The sequence below is a fragment of the Mycteria americana genome, chromosome 7 (genome assembly GCF_035582795.1).
Source record: "Mycteria americana isolate JAX WOST 10 ecotype Jacksonville Zoo and Gardens chromosome 7, USCA_MyAme_1.0, whole genome shotgun sequence".
NCBI classification, from domain to species: Eukaryota; Metazoa; Chordata; class Aves; order Ciconiiformes; family Ciconiidae; genus Mycteria; species Mycteria americana.
The window spans coordinates 60,197,807-60,215,811 of NC_134371.1; the positions used below are offsets into that span (position 1 = coordinate 60,197,807).

The 18,005-nt window shown below is 52.2% G+C and overlaps 1 protein-coding gene across 1 annotated transcript; it reads left to right on the top strand.

Moving 5' to 3' along the window:
* The first annotated feature begins 993 nt into the window (after positions 1-993).
* On the top strand, positions 994-14,980 carry LOC142412852 (cytochrome P450 4B1-like). Its single transcript, XM_075508717.1, has 12 exons — positions 994-1,598; positions 6,167-6,311; positions 6,931-6,975; positions 7,519-7,646; positions 9,215-9,339; positions 9,457-9,608; positions 10,188-10,294; positions 10,626-10,816; positions 11,400-11,533; positions 12,170-12,234; positions 13,381-13,463; positions 14,219-14,980. The coding sequence occupies exons 1-12, from the start codon at positions 1,419-1,421 to the stop codon at positions 14,385-14,387; spliced, it is 1,524 nt and encodes a 507-aa protein (XP_075364832.1). The 5' UTR covers positions 994-1,418; the 3' UTR covers positions 14,388-14,980.
* The last annotated feature ends 3,025 nt before the right edge of the window (positions 14,981-18,005 follow it).

Sequence of the window (18,005 nt, forward strand, 5' to 3'; positions counted from 1 at the left end):
TGCTCCCGGCGACGCCGCGCCCCGCCCCCTCTACCTGCCAGCAAGCCGCGCTCCCATTGGGCGGCGCTGGACCGCCCCGCTCGGGGCTTAAAGGCCCAGACGCGCCCTCCACAGGGGCTGGGAAACGCTGGAGGGGTGGCGGGTTCGAGTCCCGCCCCCGGCGGGTGGGACGAGCGGTGAAGGATGCGGCTAGAAGCGGCCGAACGGAGGGGCACGGCCCGCCTGGTGCCTCCCTCCGCCGTTACTCTCCGTCCCCTCGCCCACCAGGCTCGGCGGGGGCCCTTGCTGCCAGAGATAACGGTGGCAGGGCAGCGGCGTTGCCTGGCAGCTGCCTCCCCTCTGCCTGCCGCGAAGCTGAGCCAAAGCTGCCCCGTTAGCCAGCCTCTCGGCTTACGTTAGCCAGCCTCGGCTTACGTTAGCCAGCCTCTCGGCTTACGCAGCACCGCAAAACCAGCCCGGTGCAGGACTCACCGCGCTCACTGTGGAGGAGAAGTTGTCCCGGCCGTTTTTAAGATGCGGCTTAAGACGATAGCTCGCTCGGGGTGCCGGCAGCCGGAGGGAGGGAGGGGGGGTCAGCTGTCAGCCGGGATGTCGGGATGGGAATGGATGGAGATGAGGGTGAAACCTTGGGAGGCAGGAATAGGTGATGAAGACCTCGGGGGGAGGAAGCCCAGGGTACGCCTATTTTCTCCTTCAGGCTTGTGTGCACTAAAAGCCTAAAGAACTGCATGTACAGGAGCGCTATTCCCAAACGCCGGCTTCCCACGCCCGGTGGGACGGCTGTTACACACCCTCGCTCAGCCAGGCTCTTTGTGCTGTTCTTCCCTAAAAGCCCCGAGCGCGCTCGGTCTCTGCAGTCTTCCCCGGGGGCAGTGCCCAGGCCAGCAGCCGGGCTTGGGGGGGCGAGCACGCCCCGGGCCGGGCCGGGCCGGGCCGGGCCGGGGCAGTTGGGCGCAGCCCGCCGCGGGGTGGGGAGAGGCGGGGGAAGGCGGGGCAGGCAGCCCGGCAGGTCCCGCTCGGCCGGCGGTGCCCGGCATGCTGCCCTCCCTCCGCAGGCTGCCGCTCCGCCGCCGGCACAGGCCGCCGGCCCTTCTCCTCCCTTCTCAGTCCGCATCCCTGCGGGCGCCTGCGGTCCGCGGCGAGGCGCAAGCCGGTGCCGGCGGCGGGGAAGCAGAGCGGGCGGCAGCTTTGAGCCCGTTCTGCGGGCGAGCGGTGCCGTTCCCCCGGGCCCCGCGGGATGCTTCCCTCCCAACAAGCGCTGTCGTGATTTGGCAGCCGCTCGGACTCTGAACCTGCCTCTCCGCCCTGCATTGGCTGGATGCGGCCGGTGCCGGCCGGGGCGCCCGGGGGGTGACGCCGGCCTCCGCCTGAGCCAGCCGGCAGCGGCAGGCGGCCGGTCGCTGCCTTCGCCGGGGGGGATGAAGCTCTCCTGGCTGGGCGTGGATGTCTCCCGGGTGCTGCACTTGGCTGCCGTCTTCTGCCTGACCTGCGTCCTGCTGAAGGCCATCCAGCTGTACCACCGGCGGCGGGAGCTGCTCCGGGCTCTGGCCGACTTCCCCGGCCACCCGACCCACTGGCTCTTCGGCCACGTCCACGAGGTAGGGCGAGAGCCCGGTCTGCGCGGCGGGTGGGGAAGGAGGGAGTGCGGGGAGCAGTTTCCCCGCGTGGGGGGGAATGATGCTGGTGGGACTCATATCCGTGGTCCGGGAGAATGGCTTCTCCCAGTCCCAGGGGGAAGGGAAAGGTGGGCATCCTTTCTCTCAGCCGTACAAACTGCGTTCTCTGCTTGTGCTGCCTAGAGAACAGCACATGCAGGCTGCTGCAAAATGCACGGTGGAGGGAGGTGGTAGCTGGCTGGCAAGTCAAGAAAGCCATAACAGAACATGGCGTGGGCAAGGTCGTCCCAGGGTGTAACCCGGCACTGGTGCTGCGGGCAGCAGGGCCGTGCTGCTCTGTCCCGGGACAGGCTCCGCTGTCACCTCGCTGCTCCTGTGCAAGTCGGGGCACGGCCGTGGCGGCAGCCCCTGCGACGCTGAGCAGATGCACGCTGCTCCCAACGCCCGAAGGCACCTTCTCTCTCTTGCCAGCTTGCACCAGCTTCGTGGCCGGCTGAGCCAGACAGGGCATTGATCAGTCTGAGTCGTGTTTAAGCCACAAAACGCATCCCAGGTACAGCATCTGGCACAGGGCCACGGATCTTTATAAGGTTGCATTAAAGCCATGACTTAACTAAACCCACATACAGAAGCAAGCCTTGTTCTGGGCACTCGTGGCATGGATGACTGTTCACCAAGGTATGCTCTTGCCTGCACAGATCAGTGTGGTTGCCTTGGCAAACATGTTTGCACCACCCATCGACAGCTTTGTGAGGAGTAACTGAGCTGCCTGATGTGAAAGGCTTTTCCATACATGCTAAAGGCTGCTTCAGATCGCCCTGACCTCTCCTGGGCTCTGCCGATGCCCTGCTCTGGCCAAATCTGTGGCACATTAAATAACTGGAACCCTGAAAAGTAGCTGGGAAATCTGGAAGGGACCTCTTAGGCTTGTCTCTGCCATGGCAGCCCCAGTTTTGCTGTGCTGGATGGGACAGGCAGTCTTTTGGCAACGTAAGCACGAAGATGGGCCAGTTCAGGGCTTTGTTGTGCTGCCAGTTAGACTTTAAAACTGCAGTTAAATAACATATGTTCACCTGTTTGTCAGTTGTGACTATTTCTCCTGGAATGGGATTTAACCATTTGTGCCAATCACTTGCTCCCATCATGGCTAGGTTGTTCACAGCTCAACTTTTACCTCGTACCGTATTTTTTGAAGAATTCCTGTTTTGCAAATTTAATCATTTGCTGATTAAATGCTTCTGAATTCCCCAGAGTCCAACAGTTCATTGAGCCAGTGAGGAAACTGGCAATGCTCGGGGCACATGCTGAACCTTGGAGGTAAACCTCACTTCACATGCACCTCGGAGGAAGACCTGAGAGCTGTGTTCAGGGAGAGCACTGACATTTCCTATTCTGTTGATTTAAAGTGATTAATTGCCAGTTTTGATTCAGGTCAGTTTAGTATCTCAAATGTTTGTCATGCTTTGGGTGAATCTCCTGGGAATACATCACTTTGTTTTAAAGCATTTTTAGGTATTAGCCTCTGCTTATCCAAATCACTCGGTAGAAATTACATTAAAATATCAGGAGAGGGTGTGCAGAGCTGCTCAGTCTCGCTGCAGCAGCACGGCTTAGTTAAAACCCAGAGTGCCAGCCCTGAGCTGGCCAAACCGACTTCCCAAGGCCACAGTTGGTGGGAAGTAGAGAGAGCAGGGAGCTGCCCCGCGGGTGCGGGGGGCTGTCGGTCCCTCGGCAGCCCTTTGCCTGCATCTGTCCTGCGCGGGCGGCTGGTGGAGGGGAGCCAGCCTGGTTTTGATTGAGCAAAGAGCGGCTTCGTGCTTAGATTTCAGTTCCTGTGTTTTCTTGTTTCATTTCCTATTGGTGTGTAGTCATTAAAAGCGCCTTTAAGCGCCTCTTCCCAGATGCTTTTAATGTTGGATCCATTTCAAAACTTGCATTTCCGCATGAGATCAGGCTTTTACCTTTCTTCCTTAGACCCAGCGGGGGGTTATACTTTTCTTTTCAAGCCCTCAAGGGAGGAAGAAGTAGAAATGATGGTCTTAATCCAGAGCCTGGTAGCTGGAGCCCTGGTTAAGAAGCAGGAGCTTTCCATTCCTGTTCCTCCACAGCCCACAGAACTTTACACTCTCTGCCCCTGGGAGTGCTCGGCACAGCAGGTGGAGGTTACTCACCTTGGTGGTAATCTCTCCTCTCAAATAAACCCAACCCACCCTCTGCCAGCGCAGGGATAGCACAAACCGAGGCCGGCGCTCCAAAAACAAGGTTGGATGCAAAGGCTTCTAGCATTAGGACTTCTGCCAGCGAGGCTTGCTCAGCCTCTCCCAATTACTTCCATTTATGCTTTCTGTGATTTTGTGATGGGAGGAAGCACAAGCAGCGGTATCAAAGGGACTTTCACATGTTCAAGTATGAACTCAGCTAAAGGCACCATGCCAAGCCCCGCTTCTGGTGGCATTGCTGAAGGAGTGGGTGCTGGGGAGGGCTGCCTCCTTCTACCCCAAAACTTGATCCCTGCAACCAGAGAAATTGATGGTTCTCTTTAATAAGTCCAAAATCTTGAACTTGAGCAAGAGAAGTTGAACAATAACTTTCTATCTGTTATGCTTTAGCTTCAGTCGGCAACTAAGCACCACACAGTCACTCGCTCACCCTCCCCCCCAGTGGGATGGGGGAGAGAATCGGAAAAGCAAAAGTAAGAAAACTCATGGGTTGAGATAAGAACAGTTTAATAATTGGGAAAAAAAATAAATTGTAATGAAAAGGAAAACAACAAGAGAGCAAGAGAGGAACAAAACCCAGGGGGAAAAAAAAGTGCTGCAACCGCTCACCACCCACCGACTGATGCCCAGCCAGTCCCTGAGCAGCAATCGCTGCCCCCCAGCCAACTGCCCCCAGTTTCTATACTGAGCATGACAGCATATGGTATGGAATAGCCCTTTGGGCAGTTTGGATCAACTATCCTGGCTGTGCCCCCTCCCAGCTCCTTGTGCGCCTGGCAGAGCATGGAAGCTGAAAAGTCCTTCACTAGTGTACACATTACTTAGCAACAACTAAAAGATCAGCGTGTTATCAACATTATTCTCATACTAAATCCAAAACACAGCACTGTATTAGCTACTAGGAAGAAAATTAACTCTATCCCAGCCAAAACCAGTACACTACCATAAATGATAACTGGATGTAGTTTGTCATTCTGCCAAATGCGGGAGACACACGGGACGTGCTGCAGGGACCCCCGGCTCGCAGGGAAGGGGGCTCAGCCTTGGTGCACGGAGCCTGGCCGTGCCCCCACGCAGCCTGCACAGTGCCCTGGCAGACGCCCCGTGGCTCCTGAGCATCCTCTCCGAGACAGGTCTGACGTGGGTGATTATTTGCGTACAAGCCATGTCCCAGGTTGAGAAACACTAGCCAAACGAAAAGCTGAGCTGACATAACTCGGCACCAAAGCAGTTGAGCAAATATTCACTTGACTCAGTCAACAGGGTGACTTTGTGGCTGATTTCTACACCAGTATGCAGATGTAATTGAACTTCAAGCTTCAAGTCAAAGCAGCAGCAGCTACGTCAGCCCTAGCTCACCAAAATCTTTCCCCCTGCATATTGTGGCAGAGTAGTTTCTGTTCAAAGAAAAGGGAATTCTTACATGATTTTGTCTCTGTGGTCTTTTTTTCTCTGCCTATGACTTTGGATCTTTCCACCGATCATTGCACTTGTTCTCTGGCTATTGCCTGTTTAATATACAACAACACTGGCTATAAAAGCAATAAAATGGTGGTCACTTTTGAAGAGTGAACCTGCCAGTGTCACTGATATGAATGCTGGTGCTCACATTACTCCTCAGCGTGCAGCTCGCATGGACCAGAGATGAACCTTTCTGGGAGCACCAGCTCTTCATCACCTATTAAATTCAATTCTGGGAAATCAGTGAAATCCTAATCTGATGTTATTAACCAGCGTCCCCTCCTCTGTACACTCTGTCGGTGACTGTGGACTCATTCTGCTGAATTTTACCTGGACACTGGCCTTCTCCGCCTAAATGGCTGGAGGAAGCTGTGGCCCAGGTTTCCCAGTCAGGAGGCACCGTTTCACCGGGGCAGACACAGCAGCAGTGCCGTTGGCTGCTGTAAAAGTGCTGCTGTATTTTCTCACGACTGCAGGGTGCTAATTGCTCAGCCATGTGCAAGTGAGAACGTATTTGCACGCCATAAAATGCAGATGCTGTCTGGGGCAAATCTGCGTCTTCTTTGGGGTGGCCACGGAAAAAGAGCAGATAACGTTCATGCACTGATAGGCACCGCCACTGTCCCTAAGGATGTTCTCTATGGTTAGGGTCTATTGATAAGGAAAAATTATTTTATATGAGGTTTAAAAGTAACAAGCATCTCTACTTCTGATGCTCTGCAAACCCAGAGGGACAGCACCTCGTTTGCCATTACTTGGTTTTGTGATACAGAAAGACCTTGAGCTTTTTAAGACAGTGGTTTGGGAGATTACTTATTTTTTCCTCTGAATCTAAGTATTCTTTCTCTTTTTACTTCCCCACAACTACAGTTTCTCAAGGAGGAAGAGGTGCTGGACAAGGTGGAGATCTGGGCACAGAAGTACCTATACGCTCACCCTCTCTGGTTTGGGAGTTTCTCAGCATTCCTGGTTGTCACCCATCCTGACTATGCCAAAGCTCTCTTGGCCAGAGGAGGTGAGAATATGATGCCTTCAGCTGTGGAGCAACAACCATAGCCTGCAGATTTCTGCAAGAGGTCGTCTTGCAGAAGTCATCTAAAGGCATGGAGAGAGACCCCTCCTTCGTGCCGTGCCCTCGGCGCTTCAGGCACAGGGCTGCGGGGGTGATGGGGGCCCCTCCAAATCTGGCAAATCAAACTTCCTCAAGTGCTCCTTGAGCAGGCTCCTTCTCGGTGCCTGACCCCAGCAAGGAGAAGACAGCTGGAAGCTTTTTTCTCAGCTCAGACCCCTGGCTCCTACTGCAGAGCCATATCTTTAGTACATCAAGAGAGGAAGGTGCTAAACAGTGCTGTCTGGGAGGGTTAATCGTTTATCACACAGCACAGACTTTGGACTACCAATATTCTTGTTTATTCAGGTCTGGGCATCTGCTTTTATAAGTGTTTCTTGCAGCTGGGCCAAACAGTGTTGTTTTGTTGTGAAATACTGTTGAATTCTGCAGGGATGCTACCAATTCTGTTTCATACCCCACCAAAAGTGAGAGCCCAGAGGGAGCTTAAGGTGCAAACCAGTAGATTGGTTCTGGTGAAACATTTACCATTTTCTTTTCCCTTTTTTGATGATTTTTTTTACAGATCCCAAGGATAACATCAGCTATAAACACCTTGTCCCATGGATCGGTATGTATTCCCAGGGCTTTGCCTACCAGGAATGATTCTGAAGTTAGTCAAGAACATGCTATAAATAAACAGCATTGTGCTTATTCCTTGATGCAGCTATAGCTAAAAGCTTCCTGAAATTATTACATTTATTGAAAAAGGTACTACGTAATGCTATTTTTTGTGATACGAGGAAAGGAAGTTCAGACATAGTCATACGTACAAATGAGAACCGCTTACACGTCCATAGTTAGCAAAGGGCGGTGATGGGAGAAGCTCAGATTCAGTGGAGGACCGGAGGAAAATGCATCTGCCGATCTGAACTTCTCAGCTCCAGCAGTGCTGGTGTTTCTTTTCAGAGGCAGCGCTGTGTGGTTTCAGTGAGCGGGGCTCTGCTCAGCCCAGGGAACCCTGGAGCTGACAGCAACATTTGGAAACACTCTCTCGTAGCAGCTTAGACAGCAGATTTAATCATGCTCCTTGCAGGCGGAGGCTTGTGTCTGCCTGCAGGTGAAAGCAGCCTGCTCGTGCCCAGCAAAACGTACCTTGCCTGTGTTTCCCCAGGGAACGGGTTGCTGATCTTACATGGGCCAAAATGGCACCAACATCGAAAACTCCTGACTCCAGGGTTTCATTACGACATCTTGAAACCGTACGTGGCCCTGATGGCAGAGTCTACTAACGTGATGCTGGTAGGACTCATATCTGATGCTCCTCGCTCTGGCCTGTTTTCTTTTCCCTGATCCTGACTGGTTAGAAGGTAAATGCTGGAGCAGGGTTTTCTTGCAGTGCTCTTACTCACAACCTGGTAAGTGTAAGGACTGTGTAAGGCTGTGACGGTCAAGGTTTCTGAGCCACCTCAAATCCCTGAGCGTGGGCTGGAACGAACAAGCAGGTTGAGCCTCCCTGCGAGGACTATGTCTCTGGTACTGCTTTGGGCTCTGTGGCTAAGATTTGAGGATTAATGTTACTGCCGTCCCCAAACTGTGCATAATCTCAATCCCAACTGCAACTTTTTGTAAGGCGTTTTTGTAAATGAAAAATTGAAGTAAATACAGGTTCATAATAAATCCCAAAAATACAAAGGTTGGAGCAGAGCTACGCTGTGACCTAAGGCTAAAGGGTATCATTTGCTGTCAACATGCCCATGACTGGATTGCAATCCCTGCCTTGCCTAATACACAGTGAAACTGCACTGTTCTTCCATCCATCAGTCCTGGGCACGATGGAAACCAGTGTGAATTACAGGTGAGGAGCACCAGGCTTTGTGCACGTGAACCGTCAGGAGTCTGAGTGCCAGATCTATTCCTTCTCCTTTGCCTCCCTCCATCCAACCTCCCCAGCAGCTGCACATGGATCCTGGCTGTCCTCCCTCCCACCGGCCCAGGGAGCAGCCAGGAGCTGGGGGGTGGAGAGCCAGGAGAGCTTTTGCAATGCACACAAGCACCTGGCAGTTTATAATTCCTTGCAGACAATGCAAAGTGCCTATTGTGGGAGCCCATGCCACCAGGTGGCAATCTTTGTATGTGCTAAGGACATAAGTCTGTCCATATAAGCCCTGTTCCCCAGCCTGGTTTCATGCTGTGGGAGCTCAGATGTGACTGTGCTCCTCCATCTCCTCCCTTTCTCAGCTTTTGAGTCCGCTGGTTCCTTACAGCCACAAAGGGACAGAGGATTCGACATCATTTCGTGTCTGCCAGGCAAGAGAGACACTATATTTATAGTTTCTGTAGGGATCCCCTATGGGAAGAGTTGAGCAAGAGCTCCTACATTATATGCTGGAAAAACACAGTGGGAGAGAGATCGTGAGATGGAAGCTTGCATCTTAGACGCCAAAGGCACCAACGTCATATGTGCTTGTAAGAGAGAGACAGAAAACACAGACTCGTTGAAGCCCAATGCCAGCGTATGCTGCTCTTGTGCGGGGAACACACTGCACCCTAAGAAAGACTTTGGTAACATGCCCCCTCATGCAGCAATACGCCCATCCTGGGCTTCTCCGGGGTGTCTTTGCCCCAGGGCAGGGTGTACCAGGGCTCACTGCTGCCAGGATCTGAGAGTAGCAGCTGCCTGAGGCAAATCTTGTATTAACCATCCCGCTCTTGGCTTCTGGGATTTTGATGACAACTAAGAGATCCTCTTCTTTTTTTCCATTTCTCTGGGATGTATCCCTAGCTGAGCACTCATTTAACCAGAGGGTGACTGCAGATCGTGCAGAACTGTCCCTTGCCTTCTCGTTTCTGTCTCCTTTGCACCCTAGGATAAGTGGGAACAGCTGATCACAGATGGGAAACCGGTGGAGCTCTTCGAGCACGTCAGCTTGATGACTCTCAATAGCATCATGAAATGTGCCTTCAGTTGTCACAGCAACTGCCAGACCAACAGGTCAGTGCTGGCTGCCCCAAACCCTGGCAGAAGGTTTGCGGCTCCGAAGGGAAGTGGGCAAATTGCTTGTCGTGTTGGTCCCAAATTTACAAACTTCCACCATTCCCCTCTCCCCAGGAAAAACACCTACATCCAGGCTGTCTATGACCTATGCCACATGGTGCACCAGCGCCTCCGCATCTTCCCCTACCACAACGACATCATTTACTGGCTCAGCCCCCACGGATATCGGTTCAGGAAGGTCTGCCAGCTCGCTCACGACCACACAGGTATTCCCTGCCTTCATCCTCTCCCAAAGCTTTTGAGCAGGGTGGGTGAGGGCTGACCAGAGGCAGTCAAGTTACCTCCTTGCCCATGCAGTGATCCTGCCCGGAGGCTCGGAGCCAGGGTCCAAGCAGAGCATCAGCTTGCAGCAGTGGTCTGATCTAGGCATGAAGCAAGGGGGTCTCACAGCTCCTGGGTTATTACACTGGACTAACGGAGGAATTCCCCTCTGGAAACGCTCCTGTTAAATGACCAGAGACCGGTGAGACAAGGGATGGGTGCTGCAGGCAACACCAATGCAAGGAATGACTTTCCTCTCCAGGCCAGGTGTGATTTTAATGCAGGAGGGGTGGGTAAAATAGGCTGAGGAGTCTGTGGTGGACAAAGGAGTTTGCAGAAAAGGATGGTAATGTGCACAGCATTTGCTGCTGAAAAGGCCAAACTGCCTGGGATGCAGAAGCACACGTCCCATGCATCATGAACTGAGCGGTGGTCACCCCCTTGGGTGAGCTTTGCTTTGGCAGGACAATTTTGAAGCTCAGCATCTCCTGCCCCTGCTGAACCTTTAACTATTTCTTCCCCAGACAAGGTGATCCATGAGCGAAAGGAGTCCCTTAAAGATGAAGAGGAATTTGAAAAGATCCAGAAGAAGAGACATTTGGACTTCTTGGACATTCTGCTGTGTGCCAAAGTGAGTGGCAAGGAGTGACGTTGATAGCCTCTGTTGGGGAATACAACACACAGAGGGGTTTCATAGTCTTGCTGGTTTAATATGGCGGGCGGATAAAGGGATTTATAAGCAAAGGAAAAGAGGCCCTGAATTCAGTCTAAACAGAGATTTATTTTGTTTATACGTATCACAGGGGCATCACCACCCCGCTTTGCAATAGTTGAAAGAATATAATGTCTCCTCCTGGGATATTCCATTTTATATATATATATATATATATGGGCCACTATAATGAATATAGTTTTTATATATACATATATATGGGCCACTGAAAGTGTCTCTGGGCTGTTAGGACGAGAACGGAGCTGGACTGTCCGATGAGGACCTGCGTGCCGAGGTGGACACGTTCATGTTTGAGGGCCACGATACAACGGCCAGTGGGATCTCCTGGCTCTTGTACTGCCTGGCATCACACCCCGAGCACCAGGCACGGTGCCGGGACGAGATCCAGGGGATCCTGGGGGACCGGGAGACGCTTCAGTGGTAAGGTTCAGTGCACATTTCCTCAGCTGGTAACTTTTTCCCATCGCCGGTATTTCTAAGTGAGCAATGTCTTCAAGGCTCAAAAGGTGGTAAAGGACTGATTTGTAAGGTTGCTGCGTGCACAGGGACTTCAGAGGATGGAGCAGATACTGCATCCTTCAGCTAAATCTGCCTCCCTGCCCTTCAGGGCTTCAGGGCTCCTATTGCCAGGGCAGACAAGAAAAAAAACCCATCCCAGACCAGGAGGACATGCTGGATGCCGTGCCAAGATCTCGGCCACCAACATTGCCCTTTGCTCTCTCCTGTTTTCTCGCCACAGGATGTTGTGGTTGCGGCTTTTCACCTTTCACTGTCACTTTGCATTTGAGCCTGTTCAGAGGGTGTTGAGGTTGTTAAGGTTGTTCAGAGGTGTCTTGGGGTCCCCAGCTTTGCAGCAAGCCGTGGTTGGACGTTGTGTGTCCCTCTGTACGCCCCATCTGTTGCAAGGGGGTCTGCCCAGGGGGCTGATGGCCGTGGGGCAAGGGGCCTCCCGGCACAGGGCAGCGGAGGGAGCGTGCGGCTCAGCCTGCCTCTGTCCCGGCAGGGAGGACCTGGGCAAGATGACTTACAGCACCATGTGCATCAGGGAGAGCCTTCGCCTTTACCCACCGGTGCCTGGCGTGTCCCGGCAGCTCAGCAAACCCATCACCTTCCCCGATGGTCGCACCTTGCCAGAAGGTCTGTAGATCCTGTTCCCCTTCACAAAATCGTGCTCTTGGACGTCTCGCTGCCTGCCGCAGAGCAAAGGCGACAGCCCTGCCTCTGTGACCTGGTCCTCGCCGGCGCAGATGTTCAGATAGGACTGTGCAGATGTTGGCATCCCGTGGATAGACTGAGGTCTGGGTTGCACAGCAGTATCACCATGGCATCCTTCCTGCCACCACTGCTATAGGGCAGCTGTGCCTGTGCCCAAAGCCCCTTCTCTTCCTGGCCAAGCACGAGCCCATGGTTCACCCATTTTGGCAAACTGCAGGCACAGGGGGATGGGGACCAGTGCCATCCTGGCCTGTGGTGTGGGAATTGCCCTGTGCTGCTGCTTTCCTTCTCTGATTTAGCACACAAGTGGGCAGAGTCGGTGGGGGGACAATGTGCCTATGGTGCCAGTGCCTTCCTCATTTCCACTGTTTGGCTGCTTACAACTAAACAAATGGAAAATATTTAGTTTTCTCTGAAGCCAATGACAAAACCCTCATTGGTTTCCAGTTGACAGATAAGACCATGATGATTTAGACAGACCTTTGTGTGAGCGGGCTGCAACTTCTCCTTTAGTTTCTTTGTCACTGAGCCCTTTTCTCCTCCTCGATTGCTTTACAGGCAGCATCGCTGCAATAAGCATTTATCTCATTCATAGAAACCCCACGGTATGGAAAGACCCTTTGGTAAGTTTTCTTTTGCCCTTCTAATAATTTTTCCCCTTTATGCTGTGCCTCTTCAAATGCCCTCTTCACCTGTTAGCAGGAGAGCAGAGCCCTCCCTTGCTGCTGAGCATCTTTGGCTGAGACATTGTCCTGGTTTCGGCTGGGATAGAGTTAGTTTTCTTTCTAGTAGCTGGTATAGTGCTGTGCTTTGGATTTTAGTATAAGAATATTGATAACACGCTGATGTTTTGGCTGTCGCTAAGCGGTGTTTACATTGGTCAAGGATTCTTTCCCCCTTCAGCTCCCCATGCTCTGCCAGGTGCCCAAGAAGTGGGAGGGGGCACAGCCAGGAGAGTTGATCCAAACTGACCAAAGGGCTATTCCATACCATATGATGTCATGCCCAGTATATAAACTGGGGGGAGTTGCCCGGGGGGTAGCGATCATTGCTCGGGGACTGGCTGGGCGTCGGTCAGCGGGTGGTGAGCGGTTGTAATTTTTTTTTTCTTTATATATATATTTTCCTTCCCCCCCCCCCCCCCCCCCTTTGGGTTTTGTTCCTCTCTCTCTCTCATTGTTTTTTTCCCTCTCATTAGAATTCATTATTATTATTACTATTATTTTGTTCCAATTATTAAACTGTTATTATCTCAACCCACGAGTTTTCTTACTTTTGCTCTTTCGATTCTCTCCCCCATCCCACCGGGGGGGAGGGAAGTGAGCGAGCGGCTGCGGGGTGCTTGGCTGCCGGCTGGGGCTAAACCACGACAGTCCTGACCACCTTGTGTTAGTCTCGGCCAGCTGCGGCACAGGGCGGTCAGACAGCAGCGTTAGGGCTGGGTGCTGCCCAACCAGTAAGACAAAGTGCTCCGAAGAGCTTGTTGTATTAACAGGCAAAAAGATGATTTTTTTTGCTCAGCCTTCAGGTGGAGAATTGAGTCCTGGCTCCCCAGTTTTCTTCATATCTATGTCTGGTTTGTCTTGGCAACACCATTGCCCAGTGGAAAGCAAGGGAGTCTGGTGTATGAGTTGCAGTCCATCTCAAAATGAATTCTCTCTCCAATGGGGTTGTTCAGAAATTATGGGGTGTCGCATTTCTGAAGATACTGGTCAGAACTGTGTTCCCGAAATAATTGCTTTTTCTTGCTGCGTATTCTTCATTTCCAGGTGTTTGACCCTTTGCGGTTTTCCCCGGAGAACATCTCCGGCAGACACTCTCACGCCTTTCTGCCTTTTTCTGCTGGAATGAGGTAAAGTGTATTGAACGCTGAAGGAGTAGTGGGGAGAGAAAACATGCGTCCTTGGAAACTGCTCAGCCCAAGAAGTGTGTGCTGCTGTTATAATGGCTATCGGGGAAGCACTCGCAGAGTGCTTTCAGAGACCGCCACCTGAAGTCCTGGCCCTGCAGCGTTAAATAGCTCACGAGCATATAACAAGCGTTTGTGCCGCAGAGGGGTTCTGATACCAGCAGGCAAAACGGGAAGGAAACATCGCCGGGCCCCTCTTGGGGATGGGGAGCGGGGTCCCAAAGCTGCCGAGCATCCTGCTGGCATCATGCAGGGAGCCTGCAGCATCCTGGGCTCTCCTGCTCTCCTTCTCTCCTTGATGCAGAAACCCCATCCCACCCCCTCATCCTTTGATCCCCTTGTCCCCTCCTTCCAATCCTTCTCTTTGCCCTGTGCTCACCCCAACAAGGCAAACGTGTTGCAGATCCTCCTGCTTGGAAACCCGCTGCCTCGGCTCTGCTGGCCTCTCCTTTGGCTTCCCCATCTCCCCTCCCCCTCTGTGCTCATTGAACACACATCCAGGAGCTCCTCTCCCCCGATGCACCCCCAGATTTCCCCTGCTCAGCCCATGCCCCTGCTTTTGCCACCCAAAACGCTGCCCGGGGCCCCCAGAGCTGCAGAGGGGAAGGGTTGTGTGCTGGTGTGAAAGGGCTGGGATCCAGCCATGGGGTGGTGCCCATGCTGAGATCGGGTGGCTGAGCTGCTCTGTTTTACCCCAGGAACTGCATCGGGCAGCAGTTTGCCATGAACGAGATGAAGGTGGCACTGGCCCTGACCCTGCTCCGCTTCGAGCTCTCGCCCGATCCCGCCAAGCCTCCCTGCAAAATACCTCAGATCATCCTTCGCTCCAAGAACGGGATTCACCTGTATCTAAAGAAAATCCGCTGATGCTGGAAAATGTCCTGCCTTTGCCGGAGGGAGGGACCGAGCAGATGACAGGACAATGTTTCTCTGGGGCAAAAGGTGCAGGGCAGGACTTGGGGATGAGGATTCCTGATTTACGTGCTTCTTCCACCAGCTGAAAACCCTTTTTGGCTTGGGCCCAGGTAGCCTGGATCTCAGAGCAGCCAGGCATGGCCATGCCTCTTTGCTGGCTTTCCCCTCGCCCCACCGCAGAGCCCAACCGAAGGGGCTATAAGGGCTGTCCTCCCACTGCAAGGGGCCTGGGAACATCTACAGGTCCCACCAGCTTCCTCCTTACCAAATCCTGCCTTCGCCCTCATGTCCTGGCCGAACCCATGACCATTCCCAGCCCTGCTCTGTCATCAGCACCTTCCTCAGTGCCTAGAGGTCAGCCCTCCTCTCCTGCAGCAGGGACAGCCCGTGGCAGACCTCTGTCTCCCTTCTCGCACTCAACGTGTCTCTGTTTTGTTGAAAACACTAATTCCGGTTTGGGCTCTGAAATTCTGCCTAAACTGCAAAATATTCTGTAATTTTTGTGTTAATAAGCCAATAATTATTCCTGTAACAGCATCTGCGTCGGTTTTTATTGCTGATGCTTGCTCACTTTGTCACAAATACGGTGTAAAACCCCTTTACAAATGGGAGATGAAGAGGAAACCCGTGAGTAGCAAGAGACAACCCTGGGGGTGTCCGACCGGGCCCCTGCCCGTGGGTCTCCAGCTGCAGCCAACGCAGCATCTCCTTCCATGGGCAACCCCTTAACAGGGGTCCAACGTGCAACCTTCATTTAAAGGTGCAAGGGAGGAGTTCTGATAGTTAGAAAGGTTTTTTTCTCTCTTTTTTTTTTTTATTTTCCTAAGCTGATAAAGTTAGGAGAGTTGTATGCTTGAGGTACACTGGGGGACACTAGTGAGCTGTCCTCTGCCTCTGCAGAAATCATTATTGGGGTAGAAAGTGTCAAACGGGGAAATCCCAAATGCTGCTGTTGCAATTAGTGTCACAGTGACATCCGCTGCAGTTCTGGCATCGCGACCAGGCTGCTGTGGAGTAAGACTGCCTTTGAGAAGGGCAGCGAAGCTGGGGAAGGGTCTGGAGCAGAAGTCTGATGGGGAGCGGCTGAGGGAACTGGGGTTGTTTAGCCTGGAGAAAAGGAGGCTGAGGGGAGACCTTATTGCTCTCTACAGCTACCTGAAAGGAGGTTGTAGGGAGGTGGGGTCGGTCTCTTCTCCCAAGTAACAAGTGATAGGACAAGAGGAAATGGCCTCAAGTTGCGCCAGGGGAGGTTTAGACTGGATATTAGGAAATTTTACTTCACCGAAAGGGTTGTCAAGCATTGGAACAGGCTGCCCAGGGAAGTGGTTGAGTCGCCATCCCTGGAGGTATTTAAAAGCCGTTTGGATGAGGTACTTAGGGACATGGTATAGTGGTGGTCTTGGTAGTGTTAGGTTTATGGTTGGACTCGATGATCTTAAAGGTCTTTTCCAACCTAAACGATTCTGTGATTCTGTGATTCTGTGATCTGCAGAGATAAGGGAGATAGAAAGCAGCAGGGGAAACAGGAGGACCTTTTTGTGGGGTACACTGTGCTACACTATCAACACCACTAGCCCAGTCACTGGTGAGCCCCATTAATAGAAGGTTGTATCAAACATAAGGTTTTGTCCAATTTTAATTTTAAATACACAAAGGATGCCCATAATAAATAATAGAGACAATACAAATAACTTGTGTCATCTCACACTCTGAGCATATTACCAACCCACTGCAAATGTCACACCAAAGGTGTCCTCAGAACAGCTGTAATTGAGAAGCTGCAAAACCCAGGCCAGTATATTGTGCAAATAGGGTTGCCCGTGCACCTCCTGTGCCCCGTCACCTGTATCTCCTCTAACCACAGCTGTATCCAAGGCTACCACCAAGCCCCCCACAAACCGCTCCCGTGTCCTCTCCACTTACCTCTGTGCCAGCACATCCAGCCACCATCGATAAAACCTGCCTGCCCTGGGGTGCTCGCTTTGCCAAGCTGCCTCGAGAAGACACCTCCATCAGCCAGCCTCACCTCCGATCCCCATACCTCATGGTGCTCCAGGCACCCAAGCCACAAATTAATCCCTCCCATGAGCAAAACCTCCAGGCTGCCCTGAAGCCGCTGCTATGATTCAGTAATGTCCCATATCAGAAGAAATGGTAAAAGAAAGAAATTACCTGCATGCATGGGTAACACGAAGGACGCGACTGCATCATCCAGCTTCACCCTGAATTCAGTTACAACTTTGTTAAGCCTGAGTACACAAAAAATACCAAAAGATTCCCACCCTGCCATGGATTTGCATCCATAGCTTGCAAGGAGAAAAACTTGGGTCACTCCACATCCTGGAATAAGTTAAAGGAAAGCAATGATTTATCTCCTCCTGATGAGGCTCTGGTCCAGCAGGAAAGGAGTAAATGCACCTAGCTCAAAGCTGCTCGGTCACACCTAGCTCAAAGCTGCTCTAGTGATATGGCAAGTAATAAGCTGATAAGAGCTAGTTTCTTCAGTTATGTTCAATCATATTTCAAGGTCACTGGGTAAAAGCTGATTGGGTAAAAGCTGCAAAGTCGCCTCACCTCGGTTACTAAACTAGGGCTGTTCCAGCTACAGCAGCTGAGGAGCTACGTATCTGGGGTGAAGCCAACATTCCCATGCAAACCCACGGTCATCCTTTTGTGTTGAACAGACCCAGCGTGGCGGAGCTCAGCACAGCAGAGCCATGCGAAGACCCACCACAGCGACAGCAGGAGTGCTGTGCATGGAGCGCGAATGGAAATGGCTGTGTTTGAAAGCACTAGAAGGAAGAATATAAAGCAAAGATTGCAAAAATGGCCTGTATCAATGACCAAGAACACAAGGGACAGCAGTAAAACTGGTGAATGCTGAGGAAAGCGTTGTTTACATCAAGGCAGGTGGGCCCCGTGCTAAGAAGGCCACGGTGCAGATGACTCACCAGCAGAAGGTCTGTGCTCTGGTGGTAGGAGGATGGAGCAAGGTTGCATCACCTTGTACCTGCCATTCCTCTCCTGGCCTTTAAGGGATTGTGACCCCTTAATTTACCATTTCAAGTGAGACCTGAGCCACAGGTTGCCAGCTGGTGAGCTGAGGCAGTACAGACCCTCCAGGAAAGATGAGGTGCCAGTCAAGCCCCTTTCCTCTCTCCTCCTGTGCTGAGACCTGAAGCAGTTTGTGATCAGACCACCACAGCCAGAGACCGAATGAACAAAACTGGCCACAAATGGAGCCAACCCTGCGCTGTGACCCACCAGAAACTCCTTTGATCCTTATGCCCACGGAAAATGTACCCACAGGAACTATTTTGCAGGGCCATGGAAATGCACAGACACCCCACCAGTGGGAACAGGGGCAAATTACAAGTGCAATTTAAAATTCAGTTCGAGTTTGCAAAGGACAAAAGATTTAAAGCTAAAGAAAGGCTTAGTAGCACCAGATATGTGGATTCAGCACCTAAGTTTGATGTGCAGGACCATGCAGAGCGCAAGCCAAGTAGGTGAGAGAACCTAGAAACAACCTTTCGCTATTACCATCACCTTGCGAAAGCAGCCGGGAGA

Bases quoted from the DNA above. Each gene is read 5' to 3' on its own strand.
- LOC142412852 (XM_075508717.1), top strand. From the start codon at position 1,419: ATGAAGCTCTCCTGGCTGGGCGTGGATGTCTCCCGGGTGCTGCACTTG. The intron at 10,295-10,625 runs GTGAGTGGCAAG...CTGGGCTGTTAG, and splicing joins ACATTCTGCTGTGTGCCAAA to GACGAGAACGGAGCTGGACT. The intron at 11,534-12,169 runs GTCTGTAGATCC...ATTGCTTTACAG, and splicing joins TGGTCGCACCTTGCCAGAAG to GCAGCATCGCTGCAATAAGC.